This window comes from Nerophis lumbriciformis, linkage group LG18, assembly GCF_033978685.3.
Source record: "Nerophis lumbriciformis linkage group LG18, RoL_Nlum_v2.1, whole genome shotgun sequence".
NCBI lineage: Eukaryota > Metazoa > Chordata > Actinopteri > Syngnathiformes > Syngnathidae > Nerophis > Nerophis lumbriciformis.
Genome location: NC_084565.2, coordinates 41,235,001 through 41,247,466, shown reverse-complemented (window position 1 = coordinate 41,247,466; position 12,466 = coordinate 41,235,001). Strand labels below are relative to the sequence as shown.

The following is a 12,466-nucleotide window of genomic DNA, read 5'->3' as shown; positions in this document are numbered from 1 at the left end:
TATAAATAAACTTTGATTGATTGATATACAAATGAGTTTTAAGATGGGACTTCAATGCTTCTACTGAGGTAGCATCTCTAACTGTTACATTCCAGAGTAGTGAAGCCCCAATAGAAAACACTCTATAGCCCGCAGACTTGTTTTGGGCTCTTGGAGTCATTAATTTAAATATATATATATATATAATAAATACATTTCCTCGGTGGCCATTTGACTAGAACGTATCAAACACAAACAGTTAGTAACTAAATACTGCAGCTTCTAGACAAAGTACACACTGTGACAAATAAATACATGTTGGACTTTTTGAATGGAACGGTAATACACAATTTACCCCACTAAGTGGCGCTACAACACTATCATCCGGTCAGTGTGGTGCACCAAATGTGCAGGTGTACCTAATGTTTTATTTTTTATTTTTGTATAAATCAGCATAACCAACATTCTACACATCAGGTTGAGCAAAACATGTCCAGGAAAGAAAACAAAAGCAAATACAGATAGAGTATTAAATATTAATAAATAATAATAATAAAAAATATGGAAAAAAGACAAAAAGGTACCTAAATCACTTTAAATGTTTTTAACAAAGGTATAAATTTAATGGCTTTTGTACAATTACAAAATGTAGGCTTTACTTTCAGAATTCGACATTTATGTAGAATTTTTTTTTGCCTGTAGCATAATAATGTTGACAAACATTTCTATCTTACAGTCGTTTATAAAAATACCAAATGTGATCTCTTTTATAGAGAATGGGGACATCTCCACACCCTTGTCTCTCAGCCAATCTCTGATCTCCCAGAGCGCAATTTTGAGATTTGGGGTTAGGTTTTTTTTTTTAGATCGCAATGTTTGCCAGTCCTGATGTGTGCGTTCAGTTTGGTGAGTTTTGAAGCATGTTAAGGGGGTCGAATTACAGCTCAAAGAGGCAAAAGTGACTGTTTTTAGTACTTTTTTGTCTTGAAGGGGGAATTGCCAACTTCCTGTTGATTTTTGCCCGAAGATATACAATTATGAAAACTAGGTCTAAGTCAGACCTTTCATCTCCTCCCAAAACACATGTACACTCTCACATTCCACACACACACGTACAGTATCACACACACACACGTGTACACTCTCACACACATGATCGACATCCTCTACAGCTCCACAGATATATCAACCTCCATGTTAAATTCAAAATTAAAAAAAAAATCCATTAATAATTTTAAATTGTATTTCTTTAATTTTGGGAAGAATTGGGTATGTAATATATCTTGTCTTTATTTTCCTTAGCTCAACTTTTGTGAACTCCTTCAGGATATATTTGTTGGAACATTTTTCATCACAGAAATGAACATCTTCAATATTAAGCTTTCTCAGACAAGGCGTAGTATTTGAATATAAAACATCATAGATTTTAAGGATAGAGGTAATGCTTTAATGATCTTTTGAAACATTGATACTTTTCATACATTTTTTCATACGTAAACAAACTGCCACAACTGTCCATAAAATGTCTGACAGCCCAAATACCTACAAAGTAGTATTCTTCTCTATACATGGATTTTTTTTATTAACTAGAATGTAACGGTTATTCCATATAGGTGTGTTGTTTGGAGAGAAATTGTGTTTAAAACAACAAATTCCAGTAAAGAACACTGCAAAAAGTCAGTGTTCAAAAACAAGAAAAAAAAATACAAAAATGAGGGGTATTTTATTTGAACTAAGCAAAATTATCTGCCAATAGAACAATAAAAATTTGGCTTGTCAAGACTTTCTAAAACAAGTAAAATTAAAGCTGCAAGCAGCATTGGTCGGGCCCGCGTATTTGGCAGGTGCTAGTCCTAAATGTCCCAATACTTTTGTCCAGTGATAGTCATAAGTGTCCCAATACTTTTGTCTACTTTTAGTCTGAAGTGTCCCAAGACTTTTGTCTAGTGTACCTACCTTGTCTGCATTGTGTAGGAACGCTGGTGCATCCTGCTTTTAAGCAGCCATCTTAAAAAAACAGCAGCGCAGCAGCATCAGCGCAGCGGGTCTTTGAAGGGTCATAAAATCAAAACCGGAGCAGGTATTAAAACGCTGTTCTGTTATTTTATACACAAGGGTTTAATCTCTCTCCTGTGTTAGTTTGAAGCCGAAACGACAAACGCGCTCAGAGGAGAAGGAAGGTGACCGGTTTTTACAAAAAAATTGTTTTGAAGGGGGAATAGCAAACTTCCTGTTGATTTTTGCTGGGGGTTGTCAATTTATGAAATGTAGGTCTAAGTGAGACCTACATAGAGGTTTTTGTTTCATGTCTCTCCGACCTTTCCAGTGGGAGTTACAGGCAGTTTTGTCATTTTTTTCTTCCGAGGAGCAGTTTTTTCTGTGTTTTATTCAAAAATCGCGGTAGAGCGCAATTTTAAGATTTGGGGTTAGGTTTTTTTTATTAGATCGCAATTTCTGCTAGTCCTGATGTGTGCGTTCAGTTTGGTGAGTTTTGAAGCATGTTAAGGGGGTCAAATTACAGCTCAAAGAGGCAAAAGTGACAGTTTTTTGTACTTTTTTGTCTTGAAGGGGGAATTGCCAACTTCCTGTTGATTTTAGCCCGAGAATGTACTATTATGAAATGTAGGTCTAAGTCAGACCTACATAGAGGTTTTTGTTTCATGTCTCTCCGACCTTCCTAGTGGGAGTTACAGGCAGTCTAGTTGTTTTTTTTCCTAGGGGGCGTTAGAGCGCAATTTTGAGTTTTGTGGTTCGGTTTTTTAAAAAAAAGGCAATTTTCGCAGGTCCTGATGTGTGGGTCAAATATGGTGAGTTTTGAAGCATGTTAAGTGGGTCAAATTACAGTTTAATGTGGTGGCGGAAGAATAAAGAATAAAACCTTACAAATTCAATAGGTCCTTATGTCCCATTGCATAAGGACTCCCTTTGGGAGTCCTTATACAATGGGCCATGCGGGCCCTAATTAGCTAACCTCAATGAACCCAAAAACACCTTAAAATAAGAATATTCTCACTAATAACAAGTGCACTTTTCTTGGTAGAAAAAAAAAAAAGAGACCTTTTTGCTCAATATGTTGAAAAATATTCTTAAATGAAGTAAATGCTAGTGCCATTATCTTGACATAATGATATGCATTACATTTCTTGAAACCAGCTAACTTATATTAAAAACTAGTTTATTGTTCTTAACGGAAAGGCAACAAGGCAACCGTTTGGTACTCTCGGGGTCTCCTAGCCGCTCAGGCAAATCATATGGTCTAAAAATGCATTTTTCCATGGATAACATGACATCATCGCGCCAAGTGCGTGCTCTTTCAGTCATTAGTGCACATATATACAGCCCCGCCCCCGGCCAAAAATGTTTTAATTGTAATTTTGAAGAATTTATCTGAATGTGCATGAAGTACCGTATTTTTCGCAGTATAAGTCGCACCGGAGTATAAGTCGCACCTGCCGAAAATGCATAATAAAGAAGGAAAAAAACATATATAAGTCGCACTGGAGCCCGGCTAAACCATACTTGCCAACCCTCCCGAATTTTCCGGGAGACTCCCGAAATTCAGCGCCTCTCCCGAAAACCTCCCGGGACAAATATTCTCCCGAAAATCTCCCGATTTTCAGCCGGAGCTGGAAGCCACGCCCCCTCCAGCTCCATGCGGACCTGAGTGAGGACAGCCTTTTTTCATGACAGGAGGACAACAGGGTGACAAGAACTAAATCATCCAGACTAGAGATACATTGTATTATTATGTTTATTTTACCTAAAAATAAATATATTTATTAACTTTAAAAAAAAATAAAAAAAAAATACATTTTTACTATATTTTGCTAAAAACATCAAAATTAATTGTATTTTTATTTGTATTTTTTTGTGACTCCTTATTACATCCAGCCATAGAATTATACATTAAAATAAACATATTTGAAATAATTGATTTTAAATTATCATAATAATTCATTTAAAATGACCATATTTAATTATTAAAATAATTGCTTGTTTATCAACAACTTTAGCATTTTATTCATTACATTTTGAAACTCTCAGAAGCCAAGTTATGTTATATTCCTTAATATTTATTTATGCAAGTTTGAAGTATCAATTATCTAAACACAGTTTTGTTTGCATATTTTCAGGATATATATATATATATATATATATATGTGTGTGTATGAAATACTTGACTTGGTGAATTCTAGCTGTCAATATACTCCTCCCCTCTTAACCACGCCCCCAACCACGCCCCGCCCCACCCCCGACCACGCCCCCACACCCCACCTCCCGAAATCGGAGGTCTCAAGGTTGGCAAGTATGGGCTAAACTAAGAACAAAACTGCGACTTATAGTCCGAAAAATACGGTATTTCTGTTCAAAATTGTTCGAAATGTCACTTGTTAAATGTTTAAATAGTCAGTTTACTGTACTGTGCCAACTGCACTACTATATGAGTACCTATTTTCTATTGTTTCATTGAAAATAAAACAGCAAAGTCCATTTGGCTGTCATCTGTTTTAATTATGAGACACAATTGTGTCAAAATCATGATTTTTTTTTTTTCATGCTTGAAATAAGAAATGATTACTTTAAAAAAGTAGTTTTATACTTGTGAGTGTTGATGACACAGCTTTGCAACACTTGATATTCTAGTTTCAAGCATGTTTTACGCAATATAGGTCATCAAATCTCAGCAACAAGCTGTAATATCTTACTGAGATCATTTAGGACCAAAACACTTAAAACAAGTAAAACACTCTAACATAAAATCTGTTTAGTGAGAAGAATTATCTTATCAGACAGAAAATAAGTTTAGGTGTACCTAATGTTGTGGTCAGGAAGTGTTTGAAGACCCCTTCATGATTCTAAATGTGTTTGTTTTAGGACATTAAGGACCGCTTTGCCTTCCTTGCTGAGTGGTACGACCCCACGGCGTGTCTGCTGCGGCGCTACCAACTCTTTTACTACCCCAACGACAACTCAGTGGAGATGGTAGGCGGGAAAGAGTGGCGGATTTGAACTCATTCTTAAGACCTATTCAAATGGTATCCAGACAGATTTCTAAAAAAAAAAACTGCGTTTCTTAACCATCGGGCAACCTGGAGGGCAGCAAAAAAATATCTATTTCTCAGCTGTTGTCCGTATGGGCCATGGCGGTACTCAGTAATACACTTTTCCACCACTTAGACTTAGACTTCCTTTTATTGTCATTCAAATTTGAACTTTACAGTACAGATAAGACATACTTGCCAACCTTGAGACCTCCAATTTCGGGAGGTAGGGGCGTGGTCGGGGGTGGGGCGGGGGCGTGGTTAAGATATATATATATATATATATATATATATATATATATATATATATATATATATATATATATATATAAATATATATAAATAAAATAAATACTTGAATTTCAGTGTTCATTTATTTACACATATACACACACATAACACTCCTCTACCCATTGTTGAGTTAAGGGTTGAATTGTCCATCCTTGTTCTATTCTCTGTCACTATTTCAGAACACACACATTATACAAATATACATTATAAAATCAATAAGAAAAGGGGAGCTCTAATTTGGGAGTCTGAATTAGGATCAGAAGTTCCTATATAAACATTGCGCACTCACGTCGCCATTTTGTATTGATTACTGCAGCTGTGCACTGGATTCATTCACAAATACAAACTACAACTCACAAACACTTTAGAGTTAGGCTCCACCATCAGAATGTGTACTTAAACTTATAAAGATCACATTATTCAGTGAGTTGATTCACCAAAACTAACCTGTTATACAGGAGGAAAAAGCACACAGGACGTTTCAATTGTTCACAGACTGGTCGCTCTCATCAGAATGACAAGACACTTCCGGTCTGCAGGTGATAGCATTCAATTGGGAAGAAACGCCCTACTGCCCCCTACTGACCAATGTGAATACTGATAAATGTGTAATGACAGCTCCAAAAACGAATTCAAACCACAAAATAAACTAAATAAATCAACACAAAAATGTGACACATTATGGGTGGGTCACATGTGCATGTACAACAGGCTGTCAACACGTCACTCAGGTCCGCATGGAGCTGGAGGGGGCGTGGCCTCCAGCTCCGCCTGTATTTCGGGAGATTTTCGGGAGAAAATTTGTCCCGGGAGGTTTTCGGGAGAGGCGCTGAATTTCGGAAGTCTCCCGGAAAATCCGGGAGGGTTGGCAAGTATGGATAAGAACACAATTTTGTTGCATTAGCTCATGGTAGTGCAGGATAAAAGAGCAATAAGGTGCAGATATAAATAAATATATGACTGTACAGATAAATATATTGCACTTTTGCATATGCATCCACGTTTATGGATGTATGTTATATTGTCTTTATATTGTTAATCCATTTTTGGGGGGAATTGAGGGGATTATTTTGATGCGTTCAAGAGTCTTACGGCCTGAGGGAAGAAGCTGTTACAGAACCTGGAGGTTCTGCTACGGAGGCTGCGGAACCTCCTTCTAGAGTCCAGCAGTGAAAACAGTCCTTGGCGGGGGCTGGGAGGAGTCTCTGCAGATTTTCTGAGCCCTGGTCAGGCAGCGGCTTTTTGCCATCTCCTGGATAGGAGGAAGAGGTGTATAATGACACTCAAACAAACAGAAGAAGCCTGGAGATAGTCAGAGAAGTTTCTTAAGTGCAAAAATTATGACTAACACGGTTAAGCACTTACATTTTATATTATTAGTATTTATTTAGTTAGATTTTTTTTAATTTTTTTTTGCACTGTGTAATAGTAAGTCATTATTTTTCCTTATTTTGCAGTATATTTGATTAGTACTTATTTTGTAATCCGCCTGACCTAAGCCTTGATAATAATCTTTGCCATGAACACATGGTTTCATATCATTTGACAAGGTTTAGCCCAGGGGTCGGCAACCCGCGGCTCCGGAGCCGCATGCGGCTCTTTGATCACTCTGATGCGGCTCAGCGGCTTACTTGCTGAACCCCCCAATTGTCCCGTGAGACTTCCGGATTTCAGTACCTCTCGCAGAAAACTCCCGGGATTAATATTCACCGATTTTCACCATTATGGCTATAATAATGGCGTGCCATGATGGTACAACATTTGGCGCCCTCTACAATCTGTATTAACAGCATGCAAGCCCAACACTTGTTAACAATATACATCTTCTGCTTGCACACGTACGTGACAGCAAGGCATACTTGGTCAACAGCCACACAAGTTACACTGACGGTGGCCATATAAAACAACTTTAACACTCTTACTAATAATGCGCCACACTTTGAACCAAAACCAAACAAGAATGACAAACACATTTCGGGAGAACATCTGCACCTTAACACGACATAAACACAACAGAACAAACACCCAGAATCCCATGTAGCCCTGACTCTTCCGGGCTACATTATACACCCCCTGCTACCACCAAACCCCGCCCCCACCCCAACACTGCTCCCTCACACATGTTATTTCATTTAAAATTTCAAAAAATATTTGCGGCTCCCATTGTTTTCTATAATTTGTGAAACTGGTCAAAATGGCTCTTTGACTGGTAAAGGTTGCCGACCCCTGGTTTAGCCTGTTAAACTGTAAGTAGGTTAGATCTAATTATTGAATATGATTAAAATCAAGAGTAAGATTACTAATTCAGTGTTAATATTTGAGTGAGCCCCGGGCCCCTCTGTAGTGGAATAGTTGTCCCCTAAAGGCAAAAAGGTTTAAAACCGCTGGTATAAATGATCTTGTGTTGCATCATCGTAATAAGAACCATTAATAATTATTAATTATTAATTAATAATAATTATTAATAATTACTAATAATTACTAATAATTATAATAATTGATAATTATTAATAATTATTAATAATTATTAATAATTATTAATAATTATTAATAATTATTAATAATTATTAATAATTATTAAACACAAACATTCAAATAAATACAGTACAGCAAAAGTAAATAATGTGTTTCATAATCACATGAATATTTCATATACATATAAATAAATAATATTTGTGTAGTATTTTATTAAAATAAACTTACTATAGTGCCCCATTGCTCCTGAAATGAGCAAGATAGGACCCTTTAAGAAACATGGCTTCAAATAAAGATGACAAGTAAATAAACACCATTTGAGGAAAGATGGTGTTTGTTATGTTTGAAAGCACATTTCATGTTATTTACTGCTAAGTTGTATTTCAGGACATTTGAGGGGAAAACTGGCCTCACTGATTAGGTGGACTTTTGAACTATCAATCCGTCATTTTTAATTCCCTTTGACAGTTTGACGTGAAGAACCAGAGGATATTCCTGCGGCGCACCAAGTACGGCGACCTGCGCAAGGAGGACCTGTTTGTGGGCAACCGCATCAACGTCTTCTCGCGTCAGCTTAACCTCGTGGGCTACGCCGACCGCTACACAGCCAACAAGCTGGGCAGCAAAAAAGAAAGGTACCTCACCTCCTCAGCAAACACGCAGGTATTTTTAGATGTGTACAGAATACGAGCACAGCGTCAGGGTCAGCACTTCGAAGGCTGTTTTATATCACGCTTTGAAAAACACTCTCGCGGCTCTGGAAGTCACACAATGTCAGTGTTTGGGATTGAAGTGAATAATATTGTCCTGTCGTCCAGGACGCTCGCCCTGCTAAAGCCGGATGGCGTTTTGAAGATCGCAGACATCTTGGAAATCGCGAAAGACGCCGGCTTGATGGTGACCAATGCTAAGATGACGCATCTGACATGGTGAGGAACTTTTTAGCCAAGACAACACTTACGTGGAAGATACATATCTACTCACTATATATATATATATATATATATATATATATATAAATATATATATATATATGTATATATTGTTGCGTTTTGGACCAGTTGTTCCTCCCAGGGAATTCAAGTCACAAGTCGCTCCCAAGCTCTTTACGACACTTAAAGCTGAGTTGAAAAACCACCAGAGACAGAATAGGTATTTTGTAATATATTGGCAAAGCTTTGCAGATATACATTTGAGACCAGTCCAGCATAGAACATTCTATCGCGCCGCCAAAATGGTCTGTCTTCCCGACCCCAAAACCCTCTCTCCTCTCTCCTCTCTCTAGTCAAAACACATGCTAGTCAAAACACATTCCAAAGAATTCAAGGTTAACACACATAGTTTACTTGCAGAGAAACAGAAAGAGAATAAATGGAAAACACGAGCTGTTTTCAAATATGACTATGAAAGAAAATAAGTAACACTAAAATTCGGATGACAATGACACGAGTTGACCACTTATTTACAACTTTTTATGTAATGGCAGACAAGGCAAAAATGCAATCAATCCATCAAAATGTCCACTCTGTGTCTGGGGTACAAACAGTGTTTGACTTACATACTTCAAGACAGACTCCTAAAGCAGATTTTAGAAAAAGGCTCTGCTTACCTTGTTTATGTTTGGCCACTAGTGAGTCTGTCCAGAGGAAAGCAAGAGGTGTCCAATTCTCAGCGTGTCGCCCGGACGAGCCCCCAAATTGTTGCGTTTTGGACCAGTTGTTACTCCCAGGGAATTCAAGTCACAAGTCGCTCCCAAGCTCTTTACGACACTTAAAGCTGAGTTGAAAAACCACCAGAGACAGAATAGGTATTTTGTAATATATTGGCAAAGCTTTGCAGATATACATTTGAGACCAGTCCAGCATAGAACATTCTATCGCGCCGCCAAAATGGTCTGTCTTCCCGACCCCAAAACCCTCTCTCCTCTCTCCTCTCTCTAGTCAAAACACATGCTAGTCAAAACACATTCCAAAGAATTCAAGGTTAACACACACAGTTTACTTGCAGAGAAACAGAAAGAGAATAAATGGAAAACACGAGCTGTTTTCAAATATGACTATGAAAGAAAATAAGTAACACTAAAATTCGGATGACAATGACACGAGTTGACCACTTATTTACAACTTTTTATGTAATGGCGGACAAGGCAAAAATGCAATCAATCCATCAAAATGTCCACTCTGTGTCTGGGGTACAAACAGTGTTTGACTTACATACTTCAAGACAGACTCCTAAAGCAGATTTTAGAAAAAGGCTCTGCTTACCTTGTTTATGTTTGGCCACTAGTGAGTCTGTCCAGAGGAAAGCAAGAGGTGTCCAATTCTCAGCGTGTCGCCCGGACGAGCCCCCAAATTGTTGCGTTTTGGACCAGTTGTTCCTCCCAGGGAATTCAAGTCACAAGTCGCTCCCAAGCTCTTTACGACACTTAAAGCTGAGTTGAAAAACCACCAGAGACAGAATAGGTATTTTGTAATATATTGGCAAAGCTTTGCAGATATACATTTGAGACCAGTCCAGCATAGAACATTCTATCGCGCCGCCAAAATGGTCTGTCTTCCCGACCCCAAAACCCTCTCTCCTCTCTCCTCTCTCTAGTCAAAACACATGCTAGTCAAAACACATTCCAAAGAATTCAAGGTTAACACACACAGTTTACTTGCAGAGAAACAGAAAGAGAATAAATGGAAAACACGTATGACTATGAAAGAAAATAAGTAACACTAAAATTCGGATATATGTAAATATCTGCCTCCGACAATATATACATACATACATACATATGTATATACCGTATTTTTCGGACTATAAGTCGCAGTTTTTTTCATATTTTATCCGGGCTCCAGTGCGACTTATATATGTTTTTTTCCTTTTTTTATTATGCATTTTTGGCAGGTGCGACTTATACTCCGAAAAATACGGTATATATATCCATCCATCCATCCATTTTCTACCGCTTGGCCCTTTCGGGGTCACGGTGGGCTGCTGGAGCCTATCTCAGCTGCATCCAGGCAGAAGGCGGGGTACACCCTGGACAAGTCACCATCTCATCACAGGGCCAACACAGATAGACAGACAACATTCACACTCACATTCACACACTAGGGCCCATTTAGTGTTGCCAATCAACCTATCCCCAGGTGCATGTCCTTGGAGGTGGGAGGGGCCTATCCCCAGGTGCATGTCTTTGGAGGTGGGAGGGGCCTATCCCCAGGTGCATGTCTTTGGAGGTGGGAGGAAGCCGGAGTACCCGGAGGGAACCCACGCAGTCACGGGGAGAACATGCAAACTCCACACAGAAAGATCCCGAGCCCGGGATTGAACTTTTTCGGAGTATAAGTCGCACCGGAGTATAAGTCGCACCGGCTGAAAATGCATAATAAAGAAGGAAAAAAACATATATAAGTCGCACTGGAGTATAAGTCACATTTTTGGGGAAAATGTATTTGATAAAAGCCAACAGCAAGAATAGACATTTGAAAGGCAATTTGAAATAAATAAAGAATAGTGAACAACAGGCTGAATAAGTGTATGTTATATGAGGCATAAATAACCAACTGGTATGTTAACGTAACATATTATGGTAAGAGTCATTCAAATAACTATAACATATAGAACATGCTATACGTTTACCAAACAATCTGTCACTCCTAATCGCTAAATCCCATGAAATCTTATACGTCTAGTCTCTTACGTGAATGAGATCAATAATATTATAATGTGTTAATCATTTCACACATAAGTCGCTCCTGAGTATAAGTCGTTATGAAACTATGAAAAAAACTGCGACTTATAGTCCGAAAAATACGGTACATGTAATACATTATATACCGTATTTTCCGCACCATAAGCCGCCCTGGGTTATAAGCCGCGCCTTCAATGAACGGCATATTTCAAAACTTTGTCCACCTATAAGCCGCCCCGTGTTATAAGCCGCATCTAACTGCGCTAAAGGGAATGTCAAAAAAACAGTCAGATAGGTCAGTCAAACTTTAATAATATATTAAAAACCAGCGTTCTAACAACTCTGTTCACTCCCAAAATGTACGGTAATGTGCAAATGTGCAATCAATAAGCATCAATAACTTAATGTTGCTCGAACGTTAATGTCACAACACACAAAATAAACATAACGCTCACTTTCTGAAGTTATTCTTCATTCATAAATCCCTCGAATTCTTCTCCTTCGGTGTCCGAATTAAAAAGTTGGGCGAATACGGGATCCAAAATGGCCGGCTCCGTCTCGTCGCAGTTCTGTGAATCCTGCCTTCCGGAAAGCTCGGACCACAGTTGTGACCGAAATATCCGCCCAGGCATTTACGATCCACTGGCAGATGTTGGCGTATGTCGTCCGGCGCTGTCTCCCTGTCTTAGTGAAGGTGTGTTCGCCTTCGGTCATCCATTGTTCCCACGCCGTTCGCAGTCGTGCTTTAAATGCCCTGTTGACACCAATATCCAGCGGTTGGAGTTCTTTGGTTAAATATTGCCTTAAGTTTAAATTCTGCGTTATACGCGTGTCGCTTAGTAGGAGCCATTTTGTGGTCTTTACAGATGTAAACACACAAATGAAATGAAACGCAATATCCCGGGGCTTCTTCTTCTATGGGGGCGGGTGGTTGCTTACAGTAGAAGAAGAAGCGCTTCCTCTTCTATGGGGGCGGGTGCTTACCTTGGCGGTTGCT

At 38.6% G+C, this 12,466-nt stretch overlaps 1 protein-coding gene across 1 annotated transcript in view; it reads left to right on the top strand.

The window, feature by feature from the left end:
• The window catches only part of nme7 (NME/NM23 family member 7), a 105,738-nt gene that overhangs the window by 2,512 nt on the left and 90,760 nt on the right, over positions 1–12,466 (top strand). The window contains exons 2-4 of the mRNA XM_061978420.2: positions 4,855–4,962; positions 8,256–8,422; positions 8,606–8,716. Of these exons, the coding sequence (XP_061834404.1) occupies positions 4,855–4,962; positions 8,256–8,422; positions 8,606–8,716 (386 nt within the window). The remainder of the gene's footprint in view (positions 1–4,854; positions 4,963–8,255; positions 8,423–8,605; positions 8,717–12,466) is intronic.